The sequence below is a fragment of the Ziziphus jujuba genome, chromosome 2 (genome assembly GCF_031755915.1).
Source record: "Ziziphus jujuba cultivar Dongzao chromosome 2, ASM3175591v1".
NCBI classification, from domain to species: domain Eukaryota; kingdom Viridiplantae; phylum Streptophyta; class Magnoliopsida; order Rosales; family Rhamnaceae; genus Ziziphus; species Ziziphus jujuba.
In genome coordinates this window covers 2,315,755-2,341,630 of record NC_083380.1, presented here as the reverse complement: position 1 = coordinate 2,341,630, position 25,876 = coordinate 2,315,755, and the positions used below count along the sequence as shown (strand labels likewise).

Sequence of the window (25,876 nt, the reverse complement as noted above, 5' to 3'; positions counted from 1 at the left end):
AATCCACTTTGAGACCGTAAAGGCCCAAGATTAACACAAGGTTTAGATTGAGACTCCAGTTTGTGGGTTGTGTATGGCTTGAGCCATGGATAACATAGACACCCAAAGATTTTGAGGGATTTATAATTAGGAATTTGTTTAAACAAAATTTCATATGGAGATTTATTTGCCAGTGTAGGTGTAATCAGTCGGTTTATGAGATATGTGGCTGTAAAGAAGGCATACGTCCAGAAGTAAGGTGGAAGACCAGCATGGGAAAGTAAAGAAAGACCTGTCTCACGAACCTGCCTATGACGTCTCTCAACAAAGCCATTATGCTGAGGCATGTATGGGGTTGTGAAAAAATGAGAAATGCCATGATTTTGGAAGAAGGATTTTAAGGCAATAAATTCACCACCATTATCCGAATAAAAAGAAATAATGGGAAGTTGAAAATATTTTTCAACAAGATTTTTAAAATTAACAAATGTTGAAAAAACATTAGATTTATTTTTAAGAGGATAAAACCAAATATATTTAGAATAGTGGTCCACAAAAATAACATAATATTTGAATCCATCTAGAGAGGTAATTGAGGTAGGACCCCAAACATCAGAGTAGATAAGCTGAAGAGGTTGAGTTATAGAGAAAGAAGAATTACCAAAAGGTCATTTGTGAGATTTATTACAACAACATGGATTACAAATGAAATTTAAATTGGATGAAACTGGAAGAGAAAAACGTGAGACAAGTTGATGGAGAACTCTATTGGAGGGATGACCAAGTCTGTGATGTCAATCATTTAAACTGGTTCTAACACTGGAATAGACAACAGGAGAAACAGACTGAGACTCCAGCCATTCGTACGTTCCACCATTAAGGGGGCCCTTGAGAAGTACCACACCCGTGTTTAGATCCTTGACAAGAAAACAATGAGGTAAAAATTCAATGGAAGCATTATTTGTTTGGCAGAATTTTGAAACAGATAGAAGATTTCTTTTCATGGCAGGAACACATAATACATTGTTTAAACGAAAAGAATTAGAAGAGGTAGTTAGAGTGGTAATACCAGTATGAGTGATGGGTAGTTTATTACCATTTCCTACAGAAATCTCATCAGGCCCATCATATGATGTATGAAGAGAGAGATTTCGAATATCAGAGGTTACATGGTGGAGGCGCCAGAGTCAATGAGCCAAGAGAAGTCGCTGGGTCCGATGGGGCAAGTCCAAGAATGGAGTTAGTATGATAGGCTTGAGGCTGTGGGTTCTTTGGAAAAGATGCTTGATATTGTGGTGTGAATGTCCATTGCTGTCATAATAATGGACAGAACCAGGTAGAATGCCCATGAGCCGAACATAACTGACAGCGTCCCTTGTAGTTGTTGTTTGTGAATCTAGTGTACCGTGATGCTCTGGAGGTATTGAAGAAGAAGATTTGCGGCTAATAATGCCATCATTGTATGACTATCGGTTGCTTGCGGACCTGATGGGAGGATTACGACCCTGAAATTGGTGAGTCTAATTGGCAGCAAGAGCTATGAAAGAAGTATCTTCAGGTCGTGTTTCATTCCGTTTCTTATAACTAGCATGCTCCACAAGTTTCTCATATAATTCTTCATATGAGATTGATGTGTCCCTTGATCGAAAAGCAGCGGAGATGTTCTTAAAATCAGGGGAGAGTCCACTGATAATGTAAAGGGTTAGATCATCATCACTTATTGGATGATCAATAAGAGCAAGTTCATCAACAGCTTGTTTGACATCATTTAAATATTCATGGATTGACCGAGAGCCTTGAGGACGAATAAGCCGTTCTCGAAGACGCATCAGCCGTGGCCGTGATGGTTTGGCAAAAGTGAGAGCTAATTTTTGCCAGGCTGCTCGTGAGGTTTCAATAGAAGAGACAAAACGATAGACATCCTTGGAGAGAGAAGCAAGTATAGCACTTAAAAGTAGAGAGTCTTGTCGTACCCAAAATATATAGTCAGGATTGGGAGACTTATCTTTGTCGGACAGCATCGGTGATGGACAAGGAAGTGTTCCGTCAATAAAACCATACAGGTAATAGCCAATGAGGAGGGCATCAAATTGTTTCTTCCATGGAAAATAGGTGGTTTCAGTAAGTTTTAAAGGTGCTTGTGTAGCCATGTTAATGACAACAAGGGTTCTGTTGGCAAAGGTGGCTTCATTGGTGATGTGCAATTCAGACGAGGAAGAAGCTGTTAGTGAGATAGAGATCTGGAAAAAAAAATGAGGTTTTTTTTTTTTTTTTTTTTTTTTTGCGTGGGGTGATGAAAACAACAAAAGGCCATTTGGGTCTTAAGAGTGCTCTGATACCATGTAAATGTAATAGAGATGAACAGAGTAGATAAGAGAGTGCAGTAATTAGGAAACTTAATTTTGTTATTGATGCTACTACTCAATATATACACAATGGACATAACTGTTGTGACTACTAAATGTGGTCAACCTATAACTACCAGATATATATATATATATAGATATATATATATATATATAGATATATATATATATATATAGATATATATATATATATATAGATATATATATATATATATCTATAATTACATAAGATAATACACATCGTTATATGAGATAACTACGTTATCCTATCATATATAAACAACGCAGAGAACCTAATGTTTGAAAGAGATTAATTTACTAATATGATATTGTCTTAAGATTGTTAGTAAATTAATAAACCTATATATATATATATATATATAAATATCTCAATGTATATTAAATATTACAAACAATATATAAATAATTATAGTGAGATAAAGAAGAAGAACTCACAGGTATTGTGTACGATCTCTTCTCTTAATAGTAGCACTCCAAATTCAAAGAACCACGAATCAGACAAAGTTTCAACTCTCTCTACTCACACGTTATTAATTATTTTTCCAGTATGTTTAACAATAGTACCATATGATATTTATAGATTTCAGAAGGATATCAAAAAGGGACATGATGATTCAAACAGACACATTGTTTCAAAAAAAGATGTATTATTTCAAGAGAAGATACATTTATTGGGAAAAGACACAATGATTGGAATATAAACAGATACATGGAAACATTACAACTGTTAGTGATGAAACAGTGTAAGTTGTAACCTTGTATCAAAAGTCATGATGTTTCATAAATAATTTTTATTTATTATAAATATCTAACAAGGATTACCCCCGGCCATTTCTTGCTTTTTCTTTTGTAGATTTTTTACCTTTTTTTGTTTATTAATTTTTTATTCTTCAATACAATAATTTACATTTTCATATTTTTGAATTAAAACCAGGTTTGTGAGGATTTTCAGTCTGTAAGTTGCTACATCAAAAATTGCATAGAAAAGAGTGAAAGAATATGCACAATGATACCGAAGTAATGTTATGATGGTGGATTACTGAAGCATGCAAATGGTAACCAAACACACTCAGCTTTCATTAGCTTTTGCAATTGCATTCTGCTCATAATTCATTCTTATAAGCTTTAAGCATGTTTTTCCATATGCAGCCAAAATAATTGCTATAAAAACTTGTTTACTTAATGTGACGCATGCATGCCACAAACTTCATCATTCCATGGAGGAATGCCAAATGTAAACAGATGGTGATTGGCTTAAGATTGCTCCTAGCTTTTTGGTCGCTTTCCTCAGAGAATGTTCATATTCCTCTCATTTGTTTAGGTATGCAAGTCTAGATCTATTTCAATACCCTCATCATTATTTACAGAGAATCCCTTGTCAATTGTATTCTTCACAATCTCTTTCTTTTGGAGGATTAATCCAATATTGTTGGATAGTTTAACAAGATTTTCAATATTGTGTTGCAGATGTTGAGCAAAGAATATGCTTAGAGACATTTCACATAGCTGCATGAAGGAATGTCTCTGCCGAGTTGGTAATGACAGGATTGATTATTAGCAATATTAATACGCTTATATCCCACCATTCAATTCTCTAGGTACCCCCGAAAAAGAAAAAAAAAATCATTTATCAAGTATGGGTCTTCCACATCTTTCATCAATATCATTGTCTTCTTTTCTTTTTTGGACACTTTTTAAGATATATTTATGTGTGTGTTTCTTTTAAATCTTTTTTTCCTAACTTTTCTTTGCAGCAGCTTGTTGGGAAGATATGTTTAAAGAGTTTCCTACTGCTGCAATTGTGCAATAAACGAATGTCTATTGGTGAAGATGATGATGAATTGGTAAACACCAACTTTTTTTTTTTTTTTTTTTTTTACTGTTAAAAGTAAGAAAACATTTTAAACTAAAAAATTAATTGTAAATTGCTTGATCTTCTCCTTTATATGATTTATAATTAACAATTCTCTCAATGGTTGTTGTTGTCCTCCTTCAGAATCTAAAATTTCAAGAACAATATTTCTAAATTTAGTTATATGTTGCAGATCCCGAACAGAGCATGAACAAACTTGAGGTATAATAGAGAATTAATGATTGAATCTTATTCAAAACTATGGTTTGTACAAATTTGCAATAAATTCAAGCATTATAGGGGTAAGCATTTCCCCCATTTCTTGCTTTTTCTTGTCTGGATTTTGTTTTGTTGTTCATTTGTTATGCTCTTCAATATAATGACGTATATTTTATATGTTTGATTAATTAAAACCAGGTTGATGAGGTTTTTCACTCTGTTATTACATCAGAAATTGCATAAAAAGAGCGAAATTATTTGTCAATGATACCGAAGTAATGTTATTCTGGTGGATTATTCGTGCATGTAAATGGTAACCAAACACACTCAACTTTCATCAGCTTTCATCAGCTTTTGCAATTGCATTATGCTCCTAATTCTTATATATAAAGAGTGAAATATTCCAATGTCTTATTTACTACTTTTTAAGAGAATGATTACTGTGATGATATCAGGGCCTCCTAAGTGCAACAGAAGAATGGTGCCCAAAATGCAGTTAACTCAACATCTGGATCCAGTCTTCCATCTTTGGCAATGCCTTCGACTAGATTTCCAAGATTGTCCAAAATGACACCAAATGCAACGGTTGCTATCCACTCTGCCATTAAATAGGCACACCACAAAACAATTTCTGATCCAAATCCTATTTACAGTGTTATCTGTATGTGAGGCTGGTTAAAACCATGGAGCGCAGCTCCCACTTCTTCCACAGTTTCCTCAATCTTGGAGGAAAACCTTCAATGACTCTCCGTACCCTAATGTAAATCAAGCTTCCAACAATAGTTTTCATGTATATAAAACTTCGGGTTTTGTAATGCTTGGGTTTTGCCTATTGAGGACAACTGATTTTCTAGACTTTGCTCTGATATCTACTCACTTCAGGTTCCTGATAATTAAGCATGTTTCAAATTACAGACATTTTTTTGCAAACTTCATAATAGAAATAAATGTATCTGAAATCCATGACAGCCAGCGGTCTACAATGTAAATGCTAGGAAACGAAGGGATGATTTGGACTAATGCTGGTGTAGCTCTACCTTGACAAGCTAGAGAGATGCCCACTCCGTTACCCACCAGAGTAAAGAAAGAAAGGTGTACCTTAAGATCATACTATTGGAACACCAAAATCTATCTCATTATTACTCTCAAGAAGATGTACCTAACATCATAATATTGCAACACCAAAATTTATCTCATTATTACAGTGATATTTCAGGAACCGAAACCTTTTCATGTTAATCCACTATAACGATCCAACTTAAAAACTTCCGACACTTCCTTGGCTATTAAAGAACAATAACTAATCTATTGTTAACACATGATAAAAAAAAAAAAATCATATCAAAAAATAATAACTAGTCTATATAGTAACAGTTATAAGGCATGCGTGCTTTTGAACTGATCATCTCAACAGATTGGGATACACACACACACACACACCCCTTGCCATTAGACAGTGGTTATTTCTTTTTACTTTGACATGATATAGTTTCTGTTTTCATAAAAAATGCAACTTTAGTTTCAGTAAGGTTTGGCTTTTAGTTCGATTTAAAGACGGGATAATTCACCCAAGCGCGTAGTTGGGCTCTTGCCTACTTGGTCTAAACAAGCTCGCTACAATACTTCTAAACAGGAAGCACCGTTCCATTTTAATAAGATATTCTGTGGGTTGGAATCAGTTAGGAGCTTAGATTCATATTTCAATTCCTTGAACATCTTCATTATAACTTTCTAACATTCTTGGCACCTTCACAAGCCTCAAGGCAATCGAAGGATCAAGAGTTCTTGTGGTAGAATTCTTAATTCATAGCATTAGAAAAATGACTGAAGGTGAAAACTGCTTCAGAATTTTGAAAACCAGTTCATCGCCCTTCTTCATGTTTGATAAGTTTCGGACAAGAAAATGCTGAAAAACTCAACGGGCAAAGTAACTTTTGGTGATGCATCTGCTATCTTTAAAGTCCTACCTTAGTCCTTCCTTATCATTGGAGTTGCACTTACCTTATGCTAGAATTGTACAAAACGATGACACTGATACAAAGACGCAGTATGCCTACATACAGCTAAGAGCACCTAAACCATGACTGAGTAAGCCAATGAGATTGAATACGTAGGCAACTAAAATAACCAAGTTACAACACAAGTAAATGAATAACCAACTTAGTTACACCACAACTAAAAACTATGACACGTAACTAAATGAAAGAAGTCACAACACCAGGACTTTCTCTAATTATTTATTTCTTTAATTACTTTTTCAATTTCATAAGGTACAGAATTTTCAGTCAACCACAGTAAAAGACAGGAGTAACTCAACTGGCAGTTTGAGTTATATGATCAAATTCTTCGTTTAATATGGTTTCAGGTCCATGATTACATTCAAAGTTCCAAAAATATAGATTTTCATCGCGCTGGATTTTCAAAACCTCGAAAAATATTCGAAAATTTGTTTTCCAATCCACAAAACCAGATATATAGTTGCACTGTGCTATGATACTATGATACTACCAGAGACATTTTTTATTTTTATTTTTTTTTCCATTATTATAAAAAATAAAAAAACAGTTCTATATTATTATAGCCCTCCACTGGTTTAGCGTCTCCATACATTGCTGCGATGGTTGTAGCTAAGAAATTATGGTTTTAACTCCATAACTTTGAATAGTATAATCCTTTAGGAACCTATTTTACTCGACAGACCAAAAAGGGCAAAAAGACCAAAAAAAAAAAAAAAGAATATACATATATATATATATATATATTGTTGATTATTTAACTCCAAGAGAAATGAATCTACAGAATGAGAGGTGGTATTTTAATAGCACAAGTCATCCAAATACACGCTATAATACATTGCACGTCAAGGATGCCTCAAAATGTTTTTCCTGTGGCTCCTGTAGTTTCATTTTGTTTAATACAACCAATGTATAAAGACTGATTCCAAATAATTTGCAAAGATTCTTTTCATAAAAAAACTATTAGTTCCTTGAACCGGTAAATTGGCATCACAACTTGTTCGGTTGTGGCGGGAATAGATCTCAAATTTTCACATGACAGTATATGACACAGGGATCATATAACAAATTGATATTTTAATATTATAACAAAGAAAGTGCATATTGTAAGGTCATAAGAAAAAGGAACAGATAACCAAAGAAAGACAAGCAACAGACAAACTTAGTCAGTTAGCATGGTCGTGACTCATGAGAAGTTATAAGCCCAATCCTAACTCCAGAATCCGAGAAAATAGGTTAATTAGTAGTAGTAGTAGCAGTAGTAGGCAGCCATACTTCACTGATTCTCTCAATGTGGTTTCCGGGCCAAGAAGAAATACATTGGCGTGAATATCTCTTTCCTGCAAGAAAATATATGTATAAATAGCTTGTAGAATAACTGAAGGAAGAAGTATAATTCAATTCAAGGAAAAGAACTTCTTCTCATTTCCGCATACGGAATAAAGTGGCAAGAATAATGGAGGTTTATAGAGCACAAGCAAACTTATTAGTATACTTCAATTTGGGCATTAGACTCGGAAGAAAGAGAGTAAAATCAGATTTTTCCAACACAAGTAAATTAACGTTTCGGTTTAAAAAGAGATGAATAAAGGTGAAGCTGATACTTACTTTCCACCTGCAACTAGCCCTTCTGCAGCCTTCTCCAGAAAATCTTGAACTCTTTGGCTTCCTTTTGGGGCAAGACCAACGAATTCTAGAGCCCTGACCTGCATCACATGCAAAGACTTGGTAAACAACTGCTTTCATTTCTTTAGCTTTCATTGTTAAGTAAACAAATTAAGTGTTGTAATGTCTGAATGTTCACAATTCCTCAAAGAACTTGATTTTTCAAAATTTTCAAGGGAGAAAACATAAAAATAAAAAAACCACCAAGTCTGTATTTATACAAATCTTACCATGTTTTTGGTGAAAAATCGCCCAACAGCTGTTAGACGGAAACTACTCAGAGAGAAGTGACTTTTGTCCAGAGGCAAGTACCAAGGCAAAGGTGAGTCTGCCGCAAGATCTCTCTCCCATATGACCTTTAATGACAAGGAAATGGGAAAATATTAGTTAAGCCAGTCATATATTGAATTCTTACATATTCGTTTATGTGGATTCAAAAGAAAGAACAACTTTGCAACTAACCTCAAAACCCGCTTGTTTCAGAGCTTCAAGGCATTTTCCTGTCAACCTGATGTCTGGTAGGCCATCACCAATCTCAATTTCAGCCTGTGTCAATGGAACTTTTTAAACACATCTATAGTTTAAATCCAATTAGGGGGAACTAAAGGTAATATATATTGAAGGAATTTTCAGTGTTTCTACCATTTCTTACCTTAATTTTTTGATGTTCTTGGTTGTTAGGATCAAATGAGTCAGTCATGCACCACTCATATGCGGCAAAACATTGGCCTGGTTTTAATACTCTATAAATCTCTTTATAGCATCCGTACTATCCATGATGAAAATAACAGAAGTTTCAACCAATAGAAACCAACAATGTTAATAAGCATTAATATCAGAGTATTAACTTTCCTAGCCATGTAACATACCGCATCTGGTGCATGGCAGGTAGCTTCAATTGCATATACTGCATCAAATGAATTGTCAGGAAATGGCATTTTCATAAAATCAGCCTGCATTGTGAAACAAGTATAAGGTTCATAACCAAAAAAACGTTCTCTTAAACATATAACAGATTTCATAGATAAGACTGACAACTACTGCAGAAAAAACAACAAAACAGAGATAAAAAGGAAAAACCAAAAAAGGAAAAAGAAAAAGAAATTCATACACAATTCAACAAACCTTAACAAAGTTGCATGTCTTGTCTACTCCTGCAACCCGGTTCAGTTCCTATTGAACAGTTGGAGCTTGTAAGCAATAAAGCACCTTAAAAAATAAAGTTTCAAGACTTTATGCAAAGTCGTCAAAGAAATAATATTGGACTCCAAACCTTCACTTACAATATCAGTATTGCTTATCAGAAAATAATTACCTTATAAGATCATCTTTGGCTATTTTTAGTTAGGTGAAAGAAATTGTCAATTGTCATGAGTCTCATAATCCAGATTCTTTCAAGATAATATTAGATGGAGCTAAAACTAAGGAATAAGAAATATAAAACAACTAGTCGGGGTTTTCTGACAATAAAACCAAAAGATAAGAACAAAAAGGTTTTATAGTTGTTCATGTAGCATTTGATCTTTCAAAGTTTTTATCATTATCATAGAGAGTGTATACCTTTCCTCTTGTAATCTGATATTCATTGTTATTCAACCCTGTAATAGAAGTTGAGCTGCAAACGAACACATTAAAATAATCATTCTAGAGCTCAAAAGTTAATCACAGAAATTTCTATCCAACACTAGATATTAGCAGTGAAACTATTTACACAAATGACTAAACTATCCGTATAAGAAATTAGTTACAAACCATATTACTAAGTAATTGTTGCATATTAGTTACACTGAGTCACCTCAGCTAGTGCCAATGGTTTGCAAAGATATGTATTCTTGACCCAAACCAACTGCTTACCAATCAATATCATTATCATTGGACAGAACCCAGTTTAAAGTTTCAATATCATTAGAAACAAAAGAAGAAGTCAATCAAGCTACATAGAATATCTATAAATTATTTTGTTTAACAACACACTGCACTGAAAATTTAGAGCATGACCCTCATATGCCATTACGTATTTATCGAAAATATAGCTAAAAGAAAAAAGTGGGGTCATTACAACCAAGAAATAGAAAGGATGTTCACCTGAAGCGAGCAATCTCTCTTAGAGGACCTCCAATCCCACAACCCACATCCAACACCTAACGTTGTGAACAAATGGCAAATGTAAGAATTATATGCAAAATAATAGATCTCTATCACTTTCTTTTTAGCATTTGGCATTGCTCTGCTGAATTAAAACAAACCTTCTGTCCAGGTTTCAGTCCAAGCTGTAAAGCAAGGAAGTGCTCATGCCGCTTGATGCTCTCTCGAAGCGACTCACCTTTCCATCTGCTCAAATTCATAATCAGAGACCGTTTTAATCATGATGTTTGAAAAAACAAAAAGAAAAATTGACCATGAAAAGCACAAAAAAGTTACCTATGTGCAAAATGGAACGATTCTCCCCAGCCAAACTCATAGAAACTGGTTACGAGATCATAATATTTGTTAACCTGAACAACAAGAGAATAAAACATTATTAGGCAACTCTCCCCATCTTGACAAAAGATCATCAAGGTATAGGTGAAAAGAAGATACTTATGATAAACAAAGGAATACACTGAGAGTTTATTCTTGCAAATTTACACAAAGTTAATCAGTCTGTCAAAATAAGCAACATAGTTGCTAGCATAAAATTGCCTGTTTCCATGTCCTAATAACCAAATAACTTTATAAGTTCACAAATGAAAACTGAAAACTAAATGGATGAATATAAACAAGTTCAAAATTATTATTGTCCCACTCAATATAACAAGAATAGTTTCAACTAGTAGCTCGAACAACATAAATCATGAAGCATCAACCTCCTGAAGAGCAATGATACAATAGATTGGGAGATACATATTAGAAAGCCAGAAAAATACAAGGTCGTAACACACTTAACATGGTAAGTTTTACAATACCAATTTAAATTAACAGCTGCAAATGGGGGGAAAGCCAATTTTTAAGTAAAAACTACAAGAATATGAAAGATCCAGATTATTAGCAAGCAATTCTCACATAAGGCATTCTTAAAATAGACGGTTAAGGAAAGGGCTTCTCTTACCATATCAGAATAATGAGCTTTTCTCTCTTCCTCTTCACCTCCATAACAGACATGATATTTCTCATACCTGAATCATCACTCACCAATTAAAACCATTACCAAAATTTGCAAAAGTGACAAAACCTGGCACAAAACTCAAACTACATCCAGGAAGCTTTTCTTAAAATTGTACATATCATGGTGTTAGCATAGCAAGATTAACAAATTGTCCAATATGAATAAAACAGTTAATGAAATAGTCAATACTCGAATTCAATTCTTGTGGTGCTATCTAGCATACAAATACATTCACAATTTGAGAACTGGGAGACATGTAAGTTGTAGGATTTCCATAAAAGACGTCATATACTGGACTTTCTCAGACTTCTCATATACTAAGCTTGCTTTTCAAGTCTTAACACCAAGTAGGCAGAGACAAAAAGCATTGTGACGTCTTCTAGATTTCAAGATTTATTAGTCCAATATTCAATGATAACATCCACTAATACAACAGCAATTGTACCCCTGTTTTACGAATTTATATATCCTATAGAAAAACAAGTAAAGCTTATTTTCCTTGCTCGCTTGGTGAACTGGGTCAGATCAAGTTTTTTTAAAATAAATAAATAAATAAATAAATAAAAGGCAAGGAAAGAAAAATATGAACTTAAATGATAGAAAATTCTAAAAATTCAAGCAATAGCAAAAATTTCAAACTTCTTTGTCGTTGAAAGTCGATTGTGTCATGTATTAATTATAAACGAAAAAATTTTTAAAAAAAAGGCCCTTATTATGTTTCGTCTACTGGATCAGCTAAGTGTCAACCAAAGAAAAGAATACGAAATAACTATCTCAACAACCACTTAGCATTCTTACTGTACTAGGGATAAAATTGTCAATTCACAGCTTTTTCAGTGACCAATACAGTAGTCTGACTAAAAAGTATATTTCTTCAGATGCTAAAGTTATTATTCCGTTTCACCAACTGTTTTGATAGTCAAATGAAGGACCCTGGACCTCATTAAGTCACTACAATTATACCTTGCAACACCAAATAAACGACATCTTGTTGATAAGATGTAGCATCTACCCATGTCGCCAGCACCCCATGCTGTCCTGGAACCCACATCAGAGTTTCCTATACCCTAATAGCTTGAATGACTATACAACAACATTCGCACAACAAAAATAAAAATCCCCCAGAATTTCTTTGAAAGTGAAAGCTTAGATTCGCTAGAAGCCATGATTTTTGCAAAATATATATAGTCGATTTCGATTCGATTCACATTTTTGTGCTTAATTAACTTTAAAGCCAAAATTAACATTTTAGTGAAAGAGGGAAAAGTAAATAAATAAAACAAATTAAAATGAGAGAGAGAAGAAGCTTCCCTAGAAAGAGATGATGACTAAAAGCTTTCCCAACATTCTCTCATTTTTTCAAATCGGATTAAAAAAAAAAAAAACACACACACACACACAAAGAGAGAAAAAGAGAGAGAGATACATAATCATAGAAAACGAAAAAAAAAAGACAAACATGGATTCGAACTTTATTTTAGAGAGAAAAAGAGATAAAAAAAAAAAAAAAAAACAGAAATCTAGAGAGAGAAATAATTGAATTGAAGTCTGTAGAGAGAGAAACACCCAAGATTTATAAATGAATCTTACTTTTTTTTTTTCTAGAGAGAGAAGATAGTAAGAGAGAGAGAGAATGAATTTACTTTTCGACGGCGGAGAGAACATCGCTTTTGTCGATCTTTCCACCGAGACCTGATGCGAGATCCAATGCTCCGGCTTTCGACATCTCTTTCGTTAAAAAAAAAAAAAATTACAACAACAAATTTCTTTCACTTCGATTTAAAAAAATATATATATATTCCAAAAACATAGAAAAAGAAAACACAAAAAGGTAAATCGAAAGCATTTACAATTGGAATCGGTGTTTTCTGAAAATGAGAAAAACAAAAATCTGTTTCCCAATTTTGTCGCGCTAACACATTAAAAAAGAAAAAAACCACACACTGCCGGCGAGATCATCGAGAAAACGGTTTTTGTTTGGGGAAAACAGAAAAAGACGCGGTTTTGAAACAATGCAGAAACAGAAAGAGAGAGAGAGAGAGCAGTGAGAAGAAAGAGCGTTACATTGAAAAAAAAACAAAGGCAGATTAGATTGCGGACTGTGGTGGAGAACCCTAGAGAGAGAGAGATGATAGATAGAGAAAGAGGAAAGACTTTTCAAAAGAGTGTGAAGTGTGAAGAGGTTGGGTGGAGAAAGAAACGGTTATTTAAAAGTAGACAGAAAAAGAAATTTTGGTGTTTGGCCTCCCAGAAACATTACGAAAATCTCAACTCTATCAAAAGACGGTTTTGAGTCGGGTTGTTTTAGCAGGCGTCAAGCTTTTTGGCTTTTCTTCTATTTTTCTATTTTTATTTTATTATATATTCCTGATGCTGGCTGGCATATGAATACGATGAGATGAATCAGTCACGTGAGGGGTACGTGGCTTGTTGGACCATGATATGGACTTATTATAAGGAAAATCTTATTTGTTCCACTTTAATAATATATTAATTTTTTAATATGTTAGAATATAGTTTTTTTTTAATTATTATTATCTTAAATTAAATACTTTATTTTGTATGGGATTATTCTCTGCTTTTGATGCTATTAGTGTTAGAAGTTATTATTTTTTAATTAAATTTTTAATTTTAAATAATTAATTGATATAGTAGTTTCGTTTTCATCTTATACCAAAATAAATTATTTTTTTATGGTGATTTATTGACTGTTCTTATTAGAAATCCATGATAATGATAGGACTAATTCTATGGACAAATAGCAAAAATTAACCTATACAACGCCAAATGGTTTTGTAATCTTTAAAAGAAATTGGTATTACTGCTTGCTCTCTCTCTCTCTCTCTCTCTCTCTCTCTGTTTCTGCATTGTTTCAATAGAAATAATTTTTTTAATATTTATAAATATATATATATATATATATATTCCTATTATATTCGGAATAAACCCAACAAGTCTTTACAAGTGAAAAAGAGCAAAACAATTAGGCAGAGACAGCAACAAGAAGGCTGTCTTTTGCATTGATGACAAGTGGTGGGCGATTCTCCTGATCCGCCACGTCACTAAACACGTGGGGCACTAGTTGAGGGTATCCAGCTTGTGGATGTCATGTGTTAATAGTTTGCATTTATTTGAATTTTTTTTTTTTTTTTTTGGTTATGAATGAAATAGTAAAAACAACATCTACATAAAAAGTTTTATTATTTTAATTTCTAAGGTCTTACTGTTCAAAAAATGAAAATTTGCTTCTTCTTTTTTTTATTTAAAAAGTAGAATCGAAATTCTGTTCCTTTCTTTTTAGTTAAAAAAAAAAAAAACAATTGGGTTCAATTTAATGGGACAATCTTTAAATATTCTCCATATATATATATATAAATAATATTACTCGATTAAAAAAAAAGAAGATTTTTGATGAATTTGAAATTATGGTCAACTTTAAATCGTACTTTTTAATAAATAATATAATGAAGGTCCCACTATATTTGGTCCACTACGTATTCAAATAAAATTGATCCATTGAATTTTATTTTAAGTTTTTTCAAAATGATAAAATAAATAATAATAAAAAATTAAAAATTACGAAAGGTAGGTGCTGAAATTAAATGCTGTGCGTTTGGTCGCAACTCGTGAACTTTGATCGCCGTTTGGCGGAGCAATTCTTTTAAGAAAGGGAGGGACTTTTATCTGATCAGCTCCACAAGATTGAATCGAAGGCCGTAAATCTCACTCTAATTTTTTTTGGTACGTTTATATTTTCCACATTTGATGTTCATTTTATTCATTACGTTCCTGTTTGGTTACCCAGAAAGTTAAGAAAGGAAAAAAAAAAAAAAATCGAACAAAAAAATTAGGGAACAAGTTGGAAATAACTTGGGGTTTGGGTTTTGCCTATTTGTAATTGGTTTGCCAACTAGGGTGTTTTTTTTTTTTTTTTTGGTTTCAATTTGGAAAATTTTTGGTAGAATTAGCAAAAAAAATTTTCTTCTAAATTTCGGATTATGTGTTCTCTCTTGGGTTATAATTTATGATCGGAAATGGGTTTCTGTAATTTATTTGATTGGTTTATTATCAAGTTGTATTTGGTGGATATTATAATTTTGAGTATTCGAAGGTTGGCCTTATGAAATTATAAAGGTGAGTCTTTTAATTGGATTATGAGAAAGAGCGAGAAGAAAGCTAAAGTTTGGTGTTATATTTCGCTCTGGTTTAGTTCTTGGTTCTCCTTGACTGAGCTCTATGGTAGCTTAGGTTAGGTTGGGTGGAGGTTTTTGTTCTCTCGAGTTCTAAGCAATGGAAAATTTGGGTATTTTCTTTTAGATTTTGTTTTCTTTCCCTAAATTGATAGCTTAGGTTTTTGCAAGGTAAATGATTTTGAGATGGTTGGCTATAAAAATTTAGAGTAAAGGTTATATTATGTATGTGGGATTTGCTTGAAATTGACTGGAAGATATGTGAGCTTGAAGTGAAAGTTATGTGCTGTAGTTGTTTGCTTTGAAACTGAATTAGATTTTTTAACATTTGAAGTCTTAAGTTAAGGTAATGAGTAATTTAAAGGGAAATGGACATTTGAAATGTGCAGACAGTATCCAAATTGAATTTTTTGGAGAATAACAAGTTTGGGAGTTATCTCATATTCTCTATTCCCAGAAGTATGTGAGGATATATGGTACTTTATAGTTTATATGGTTAACATGTTATTTGTAATAAAAGAAAAATCATGGAAAATTTCATTTTACAGGGAAGTGAACATTTAGTATGGAGATAAAAAGATGGTATTCTATTTGCTGATTTCATATATGATATATGCCTTGTTTTTATATTGAGTCAGTAACAAAGTTTTGCATTTCTAATAGCAATGTGTAATTGTGTACTCTGGAACCCAAAAACATAATATTCTTTATAATACCTAATTTTGTTTAGAGTAATGGCATAAGGTATAAGAAGATCAGCTTATGACCTTAAAGCTAATGGATTATGTAACTTGAAATGGGTTTTAATACCATCTTTTGACAGGACAGATTGATTGAAATATTCTGGAAACCTCATTCAGCTAGAGATGGACAATGATAATGATTTCACCTTTTGTCAGGCAAGTTTGATATGTATAATCTATTCAGAAAACTTGTACATTTGTGATCTGCTTATTGTTTTAATGTATCAATTTCTTGAACCATGAATAAGATTTTATCCATTAGCAAATGTCTTGATTTCATTTGAATTCAATGTCTATTTTCATATGTTTAGGTTAGTTCGCCTGTTAACCAAGATGGTCTTGACACACAGAAGCTTGCAACAGATATAGACAGTATTAGCATAAAAGATGAGCTACAAAATGGAACCGATAGTGATAAGAACAGTGGTGATAAGTGGAAAGGTACTTTGCCAAATGGTGCCACCTCCAAAAGGCAGGAATCAGTTGGTTCTTTGTCTTTCAATGTTATTGATACGTCATCTTCAAAACAATCAAAGGAATCTGTTAATCGTCTGCCATCAGAAAACGTTAGAAAAGCTGTAAAGCCTGCACCTCGTGCTAAGGTTCCTTTTGAGAAGGGTTACAGCCAAATGGACTGGCTAAAGCTTACTCGAACACATCCCGATCTTGCAGGTATTTAGTGAACAATGGTTCCTGCATTGCATTGCAGTTCTAGTATTGAATTTGTTTCTTTGGCTTTTTATTGGAATATTTGTTCTTTTATTGTCGCTTCTTATGTCAGCTTGACAGAATGCTTTGCTTAGAATTTTTTTGGTCCCTGCTAGCAAGATTAAGATTATCCTCTAGATGTTATACTAATTTCATATTCCTCATTGCAAAGCACTTGCATGTTGCTTCAATGTGTTATAATAGAAGGGCCTCATAGTTAAGCCCAAAGGGAATAAACAAATTAAATGGCCATATGTTTCCGCATAAGTGTTTATAAGTGTTTATTGAGACTATTCTAGTCAAGGGTACAGTGTGGTAGGCAACCAAGAATCATGCATGCACCCTAATAGGAGGATTTCTCTATCCATAAAACAGTCTAATTAAGAATTACTCAATGGTCTAACATACCTTTATTTTTTTTAGCTTTTTATAGATCCAGTCTCTGTAGCTATGTAAATGCATTAATGAAATCTATAATTAATGCATATTACTAATTAAAGTTGAGTTAATTGGTTATGATGTGGTTGTATAAGTTTGTGAAGAAAGTTTTGATTTTTTTCGTATTGTTTATGTGTAATTCGTTGTTAATTCTTATTAGCTTTCTTAATTTATAAATTGCGGTTCAGGACTAAATGGACAATCAAATAAGAGGCTTATATCTTTGAACGAAGTCAAACAACATCAATATGAAGGTTCAATGTGGACTGTTCTAAAAGGACGTGTGTACAATTTGTATCCATACATGAGATTTCATCCTGGAGGTATGAGAATATTTTCTTCTGTTCCAATTTTTATTAGTTAGGATAGTTTATTCTGCACAATTCTGTACATATTGCTGATGTGTTAACAAATCCACTTCCATTATTTGTTCTGTTCATTTCGTTGGGTTTTATTTATTTATTTATTTTTCACTTTCAGGTTTCGACATACTAAAGAAGGCTGTGGGAAAGGATTGTACATCTTTATTCAGTATCCTTTTTTATAATCTGTTGTTTCTTTGGCACCGTTCTCTGGTTTTAGTACTTTCACAATTTTTACTCTCAGAACACTTTTTTGAAAAGTTAGCTGCGATATTATCTCAGAGCTCAACTTCTATTCTGATCTTGGTTTTCTGTTCTTTTTCCTTTCCCATTGGGACTGACCATTAAGTCATGGTTTTCGCTTTTTCTATTCTTCCTCTTGAGTCTTATTAAAAGAATTGCTATAACCTTTTGGAATCCTTAATATTTTAGATAAATACCATGCATGGGTGAATGCAGAATTCTTACTAGAGAAGTGCCTTATTGGTACTCTGGATGAGAGTGAAGGGCAGCAACATTCCAAGGATAAGAAGTGATTTAAGGCCATTCATCATAAGAAGCAGATTAGAAAGTCAACTCTTTTTTCTCATTTAGTGTTATAGATACAATTTGGCGTATCTTTGAATATACACATGCAGGATTTGTTTTTTGATGGAAAAGTGTATTTGCTATGATAAATATTCATGTAATAATTCTACAAATGTTCAACTGTACATCTGGAACGATAGAGAATGAATGATTCGCCAAAAAAAAAGAGAATGAATGCTTAGCTGAGATACCATTTTAGGTGTCCAGATTTTATTTATTTTATTTTATTTGTTGAATGTTAAATGGTAATTTTCAATGGTCTAGCACTGAATCAAGTTCCTGGCTAACAAAATCAGAACTATTTTATTGTCGTCTGAGTTTAAAATTTAAAAAGTTCTCCAGCGGATATCCGCTGGATTATGGATTATAAGAAAAACTTTATCAACGATTTTATATTTCATTAATTGATTATTTTAAAATTTCAAACTTTTATGAATTACCTACTTCGTTATGAATATATAGTAAAATTTATTTGCTCGTTGATATATCAAAGTCTAAAGAGTCCCTTGAAGAATTTGTTACTTACCAAGGACATTATATCCACTGTAATGTAAAGATAATCTGATAATGGTAAATAATTATTCATTTCCCCTGTTTGGATAATGCATGGTCTACATACGCAATATGTTCCTTGCTACATTTTCCTCGAAAATAAAGCTCTTCCATATGACAAAAGTTTAAGGGCATAAATACTACAGAAAAGTAGAGCAGTGCAGATGGTTCAGGCAAGCAAAACAGGTGGAATATCTGCATCACCAATCATCAAATTACAAAAGTCTTGCAAATGCTCTATAACTAACACTATGCAGCTTTTATATCTTTCTAAAAGGGAAGACCACAACTTGGTCAAGGATAGGGCCACATAGAGCTCCAAAGTCATCAATCTTAGTATGGTAGTTTGAGCTGTAGAAGGTAATTCTGGTTCTTGGGGTAAGTGCTTTGAATATAAAACTGGCTGTCTTGGATTTTCCTAGACCTTTGGATTCAAAAGGAACTTTTAAGGTGTCTTTGCCTGCAAATGCTTCAACCACCATTGATCCATGGCAGCCATTCTTTGCATCACCTATGGTGAATGTGAGATTGTAGGATTTGTTGGGAACTGTTCTGAGGACCTGAGCAATGGCACTTTCTCTACCTGCAACAAGCTCGACAGCGGCGTATCCAAACGGGACATTGAAGTGTTTGGAATCGATGAACTTTACAGCTTTGAGGGACTCGATGATCCAGCCGGGAAGTGGAGATGTGCTATCTTCCTGTTTTGGAGGGAGGAGTACACCATGGGAAGAGTTGAATAACCTATGAGGACCCACTTCAAAGCCCCCATTTCTGACCAAATTAACTGCAATAAACGAATATGGTTTATGATCAAACGCTTATTTTATCATGTAAACACAGATAAGCAAGAGAAACCAAATGAAACAGAATAATTTCCAGACCAAGCAGTTTGTTTTATAGATCATAAACATGGTTCTCATTCTCCACTAAGATATACAATTAAGATAAACCTCGCAACAGTTTGCATATGTTACAACCATCAAAGTTCAGTACAGAGCTTTTATATATGCAGGGATAGACATGTTAAAGAAATTATGACAAAAAAGTACTAGAAAACTAGTAAGTCAGCATATTATCAACAACCCAATTTAAAACCGAAAATTTGACAAAACAAGGAACTGAACACAAATCAATTCATAGTTGGGTATATGGCAAATGGAAATCACAGAGTAGGAGGAACCCTCTACTCCTATAAATGACCCAGAGATATCAAATCAAGGACCTAACTCGATGGAATCGCATAGATACACAGACAAATTTTGAGATCCAAACCAAAGAGAAAAATTAAATTTAGATCCGAATGACACCACTTTCTTTTCTTAATAGATATTAGCAAATAATCATAAAGTTCAACTATTGTTACCTCTTGTGGGATATACAGGTTGAAGTTCCTTAATGGCAACAGCATCCAAAAGAGGTCCACAAGCGGGATCTTCTTGAACCCCAGGATTGAGGAATGTCACTTTAACAACATTAGACACGGCTCTGAAACCCCAAGCGTAAGTGTCACCTCCATTACTGCTATAAAGTGTCTGCAAGGGAAGGTCTCCTGACTGAGAGGGCACTGAGACCCTCAAAACCTCATCTTGGGCACAGGTTCTTGATGCACCAAAAGTTAGAGCATAAAGAGAGCCAATTTTCACATTCACGTTCTGTGAGATTGAGGCTTCGTTTCCAAGCCTCACAGCGTGAACGCCATGAGCCACAGCAAAGTACATTCCACCAGGTTGTGGTCCACCTGAGATGTACTCCACCAAGCCATTGATTTCCCACTGGGGCAGTGCGTATTTTCCAACGAGCACCGTTTTCTTGAGGTTGGTTGCCTTTGGTTTTTCCTCAAAGTTTCCATTTTTCAAGAGTCCTGAAGAAAGAAACAAAACCGAAAAAAGCTCAGAAAGCAGATCAAAATCTAAAGCAAGAAAGATAAAAAGGAAAAACCAGAATAAGAAACTTCCAAAACAAAAACATAAAACCAGAAAAAAGCCAAAAAGCTCAGAAAAGCAGATCTGGGTAGAAAAATTCCATGTTAAGCCAAAAGGGGTTTTAGATACCTAGACAAGATGCGAACATTACCTTCCAAAGGTGAAGGATTCACGACGGCAAAGGCACGACTAGCAAAAAGCAAGGAAAATGCAAGCAAAAGTGAGACCAGCATTGCCATTTTCACAGAGAAAATGGGCATAAATTAGAAGGAAGGGAGAGAGGGAGAGATGGAGCTGAAATGGGTTGGCTGAGAGAAAGCAGAGTGGCTTAATGGCTAAATTTATAGCTGTGAGAAACAGCTACGGGAAGGTGGGGAAGAAAGTCCCAAGCTTTAGCAGAAATCACGTTGAGTGAGTGAGTCACTGAGCCACCTGGACACAAGCTACTGAAGGCTGTGAAGCACTCCATGGTGTTGGTTTTTGTCTGCTTGTCTTGTCCCACTCTATCATAATCAATACCGTCTTTTTCTGCACAATTCATGACAGTGGCATTCTCGTAACTTTGAAATTTTTTTTTTTTTTTTTGGTTTTTTTGTTTTTCCAAGTTAGCTAGATACCACCAACAAGAAGAAAACTTTCTTTCTTTTACTTCGAAGTTCGGTTCAAATATTTAAAGCCCCATTTAATTTAAAATTGTGGGTAAATTGTGTCTGTAACTCATAGGGAAACTTCTTTTCCAAACAATATTAATAATAATATTCACCCCAAAAAAAAAAAAAAAAACAATAATAATAATAATAATACAAAGGCTAAAAAGGGCAATGCTGTCTTGCCAAGTTCAAAGTTTTCCCCTTGATAAGTCCTGAGTTTTTGATGACTGATTTTTTTTAATATGTCTTAATCTTTGACATCCAAACAATTCATTAAAAAATATATATATAACTAGCTAATATTGACAATAAAAACACTAAAAAACAGTGCAAATTTCATCCTTTTTCTATTGAATTCCAATTTTTTTTTTTTCATTGTCTTTCCTAAGGAGGATCATTGCCTGGTATACGCTTATAAATCAGTTTTTTCTAAAAATTCAGACCAAATTGGTTTAATCTAAGAAAGATATGTCCGATTCCGTTGTGAAAATTAATTAATGATTTTTCATGCTAAAACCAACTAATTTGGCTCTTAGCCCCTTGCTTGAGTATCCGTGTGGGTTCCCATCTAACCCAGGACTGGATTTTGTGAATCTTGCACTTCAGTTTCTTTTTAGGGTTCTTTCACTTTTCAGCCTTTCATGGAACGTTGTCATAGAAAAAAGGTTTATTGGTGGACCACATTATTAAATATTTCTTTTCTACTTTTAGGTCTTTCGGCCAACCAATGAACTTAATAGATTTTACTTGCTTTCATGAAGAGAGACTGTGCTGTAGAGTGCATAATCTTTAATTTGAGGCCTAACTTTTCTATCTCTCATTAGTACCATTTAATAATAATAATAATAATAATAACAGAAAAATAAATACAAAATTCCGAAGATTGAATGTTGGGAGACAGATGAAATCTTTAATTTCTGACAGCAGGTTTTAGTGTTGCTCATTTAAACCTTTGTTTGACAGTTGATTTTTCATTTGAAATCAATAATATTGAGAAAAAAAATATATTCTTATTTGATGTTTAACTTTAATCCAAAAAATTCATTAGTACATCCTAGCGAAAAAAGCTGTTCCAGTTACGAATTTGAATGTCTATATTTTAAAATATAATATAGGTTGGTTTTCATTTTTGTATTTTAAGCCCCATTGCATATCAGCATATGAACTTCCTGATCTCTGATTTTCTTGTTTTTCTTTTCAGTGGGTCTTACTTCGTATATGGTTTTAATTTTGGTAACTGTATATGATTTTATTTTTATTACCAAAAAAATTATATTACGAATTTTTTTTCCGAAATAAAAAATCAACCGTTTCCGTTAAATAGAATCAAAGTTACAAGAATCAGCCTTAAAAAGACAGGATAACCAGTTGCTTGCTCTTCAAGCCAGGACTCAGAAGAGGTTAACTCAACAGCATGTTGAGCAGTACAATGAGCTACCTGATTCAAATTTCTAGGCACATGGACACAATTAGATCATGAATTTTTTTTGTATATTCAATCTCATTCTGTATTTTATTAACCCCGCGTCAAATCAATTTTGTATATGATGATTAAAGATTGGATATTGTTTCATATGATCTATTTATTTGTATCTAATGTCCAAAAAGGTGAGATTCCATGGTAAAACCACCTATTTTGGATATTATTCTTAATATCCGACATTTGGATGACATATTATCAGTGATATCTTCTTCTTCCTTAATGGCGTGGTCACTTTTAGCAAGTTTGAACAATACATTGTATATCCCATGTGCATTGTCGGTGTGGGGATTTAGAGATCCCTTTATATTTTATTAAAGGATATGTATATTTTTTTTAATAGAGTAAAATAATATTTATCGAATTATTTGATTATAAAATTGATGGGTTGATGCCATGTTTCAATTGGGTGATACAACTTAAATTTTATGTCTAAAAAATACTAATAATTTTTTATGAAAGCGACAATATAAAATTATATGGGATTATTATGGCCCGCTCATGTGGCCTTGGCTCATCTTGTCGCACATTCCCATTTTTGTATTTCTTGGGCGCTAATGAAGCTTCATGACCTTCTTAGTTTTGCACAAAAGGTGGGTAGCAAAATCATGATTGGGGGTACTAGTTTGTTGTATTTTGGTACCAATTCTAACAACCAAAGTAACAAAGAAGGCTAATTCAATTTCAAATTGCAAATTATTTAATGAAAAGGTTAATAAGTAGAACTAACTCGATCGAATATGTTTTCATGAATATATGATGATAATGCTTGGTTGAAAATCATGAAACACAATTTTGAAAACCAAAAAAAAAAAAAAATTAATGTATGAGAACACTTGGAAGAAGTAGATGACACCTAGGAAGGAGGTGCATGTGGTGGTGGGTCCAGAAAATGGCCCGTTTCTGATTTCTTTAGGCAGGACCATGAGATTTAAAAAGAGGTAACTGTGGGACCATATTAGATCATCAAAGCAAAGTGGGTAAAACTTTGGACCCAAAATGCAATCTTTATCCATTTTGGTGTGACCAAACCAAGCTGTTTTTTGCCCTTTGAAATAAAAGATACTGAAAATAGATTCAATGTATGAGGAGCAATTATCTTAGGCAAAATGGGGAGCCAATTTTTGTTCATGTTACAGCTTGTCGTCGTTTTTGTCGGTGTTCAGAACCAGTCATATATTGAAGACGAGCCCGCAAATGCAAAGGACCCAAATTTACTTTGCAAGCCCATTGAACATGGCCGAATCTGGGTTGTAAACTACTCCCAAGATGAGGATTTAACAAGATATATGATGTAGATGTTCGAGCAAATAATGCACTTTGCATCTTTATGGGTTGGATAAAGGAAAATTATTTGGCGTGGTCAGCAACAAATGGTTTTTGGATTGTCTTTTTTAAGTGTTGTGAAGCAAGTCTGGCCAGTAGAGTACCAAAACTGGTGGGCTTGAATTTACTTTTGCAATGAACAGACCTTACTTCTTTGATTTCTTCCAAAAGAAAAATGAAAAAAGAAAAAAGGAAAAAAAAATAAAAAAAGAGTAAAAAATGTATTACAGAACTAAATATGCCCAAGCTGTAGTAAACCAGATTTCTATGTGAAATACAAGCAGTGACAAGAACGGAGTTGATAAAACCAATCAAAAGTTTCAAGACTGGAGGGCTAATATTTTTAACTGGTTCAAAACTCTGGATTTCACCTTTAATTTCTTTTTTCTTGGCACCAGGGGCTTGGGAGTTAAGGCTACTTTCGTTATTATCAACTATCACAGGCAATGTTCTAAAAAACGTAAGGCGTTGCAAGGCGATAAAATCAAGCCTTAAGCTTTACGAGCGTAGGTATGAAAAAGCGTTTCACAATTATATTATTATTTTAATTATTATAAGACTACTAAATAAACAAAATAATTCATATTTTAAATGTCAAAATATATATAAGTCTATATTACTTTTGTATGTGTAATAAATATGAATTAGCATTATAATAGATTTATAAAAATTCATATTTTCTAAGTTTCCAACAACAGATTAGTTTCAAAACATATAAATTACATACCTACAAGTACCTAATAATTCTTAACTTAATACATACTTTACCTATTACCATAATCTACCTCTTATTTAATTTTATATCGGACTCCAATTCAATATCTATATCTTCATCCAACTCATCTTCTGTGTCATCCGATATAAAATCATTTTCTTCGGGCTTTCTAATCTCAACTTGAGTATTTCTAGAATCTTTTTTAGGTGGTAACATATCATTCTCTATCTCTTCATCATTACAACCTTTGGCAATCCATGATTGTGCATTACTAGCATCACTTGCTACTAGAGTTGCTAATTTATTACTCTTTTTTTTCTTATTCATCATTTTCTTTTTTCTTTTTTTGTTTAAGAAAAAAAAAACTTAATCTTAAAAAAGTTTCCATTTTTTAACAACATATAGATTTTTTTAATTTTTTATGAATTGTTTTTTAAAATTTTTTTAAAAATAATCTTAGAAAAAAAAACTTTAAACAAAAATGCTCGCACCTTTTAGCGTCTAGGCGCGCTAAGCTTTGCTACTATACGAGGCGTTATCTAAAAGCATTACGCTTAGACGCGCCTAGGCGGTACCTTTTTCCATTTTTTAGAACACTGATCACAGGCTATTCCAACATATGGAAGCAGAAGACTAAAATGAAGAATCTCATGCCACATTCAAGTACTTCCAATTGTTCCTTTGATTTTGTTGTAGACTTTTCCGCAAGTATATAAATCATTTCAAGTAATAGAATTATCAAAATATAAATCATTTCAAGTAATAGAATTATCAAAATTTTGACTAATTGCTTTTATCTAGGCATTCAATTAAAATGAGAGAATTGAAATTAAAAGTAAAGCAATAAACTAAACAATGAATTAAGTCACAAACACAAAATTCAACAATTTAAAATAGAATTACAATGAACTAAAAGCCTCGGATTTTGATGTATCAT

At 33.2% G+C, this 25,876-nt stretch overlaps 3 protein-coding genes across 7 annotated transcripts; 1 reads left to right on the top strand and 2 right to left on the bottom strand.

Moving 5' to 3' along the window:
• Positions 1–7,512: 7,512 nt before the first annotated feature.
• On the bottom strand, positions 7,513–13,600 carry LOC107425735 (cycloartenol-C-24-methyltransferase). 3 transcript variants are annotated; one of them, XM_016035752.4, is made up of 14 exons: positions 13,327–13,600; positions 12,906–12,990; positions 11,206–11,272; positions 10,539–10,612; positions 10,364–10,448; positions 10,203–10,258; positions 9,678–9,732; positions 9,243–9,290; positions 8,987–9,070; positions 8,770–8,886; positions 8,580–8,663; positions 8,348–8,473; positions 8,061–8,158; positions 7,513–7,792 (listed from the first exon to the last, which is right to left on the bottom strand). In XM_016035752.4, exons 2-14 carry the CDS (start codon positions 12,986–12,988, stop codon positions 7,741–7,743), a joined length of 1,029 nt encoding a protein of 342 aa, XP_015891238.1. In that variant the 5' UTR covers positions 12,989–12,990; positions 13,327–13,600; the 3' UTR covers positions 7,513–7,740. The 3 variants fall into 3 exon arrangements, with proteins under 3 accessions (XP_015891238.1, XP_015891239.1, XP_048330085.1); XM_016035753.4 differs by lacking the exon at positions 13,327–13,600 and adding an exon at positions 13,113–13,320; XM_048474128.2 differs by lacking the exons at positions 12,906–12,990; positions 13,327–13,600 and adding an exon at positions 12,226–12,370.
• Positions 13,601–14,815: 1,215 nt separating this feature from the next.
• On the top strand, positions 14,816–18,513 carry LOC107425723 (cytochrome b5 domain-containing protein RLF). 3 transcript variants are annotated; one of them, XM_048474509.2, is made up of 6 exons: positions 14,816–15,003; positions 16,276–16,351; positions 16,507–16,867; positions 17,530–17,664; positions 17,822–17,872; positions 18,136–18,513. In XM_048474509.2, exons 2-6 carry the CDS (start codon positions 16,319–16,321, stop codon positions 18,237–18,239), a joined length of 684 nt encoding a protein of 227 aa, XP_048330466.2. In that variant the 5' UTR covers positions 14,816–15,003; positions 16,276–16,318; the 3' UTR covers positions 18,240–18,513. The 3 variants fall into 3 exon arrangements, with proteins under 3 accessions (XP_048330466.2, XP_048330465.2, XP_048330467.2); XM_048474508.2 differs by having other exon boundaries at positions 14,817–15,003; positions 16,281–16,351; XM_048474510.2 differs by lacking the exon at positions 14,816–15,003 and adding an exon at positions 15,117–15,396 and having other exon boundaries at positions 16,281–16,351.
• Positions 18,514–18,856: 343 nt separating this feature from the next.
• Positions 18,857–21,219, bottom strand: LOC107425734 (protein DUF642 L-GALACTONO-1,4-LACTONE-RESPONSIVE GENE 2). Its single transcript, XM_016035751.4, has 3 exons — positions 20,920–21,219; positions 20,210–20,707; positions 18,857–19,630 (listed from the first exon to the last, which is right to left on the bottom strand). The coding sequence occupies exons 1-3, from the start codon at positions 21,026–21,028 to the stop codon at positions 19,104–19,106; spliced, it is 1,134 nt and encodes a 377-aa protein (XP_015891237.3). The 5' UTR covers positions 21,029–21,219; the 3' UTR covers positions 18,857–19,103.
• Positions 21,220–25,876: the final 4,657 nt, after the last annotated feature.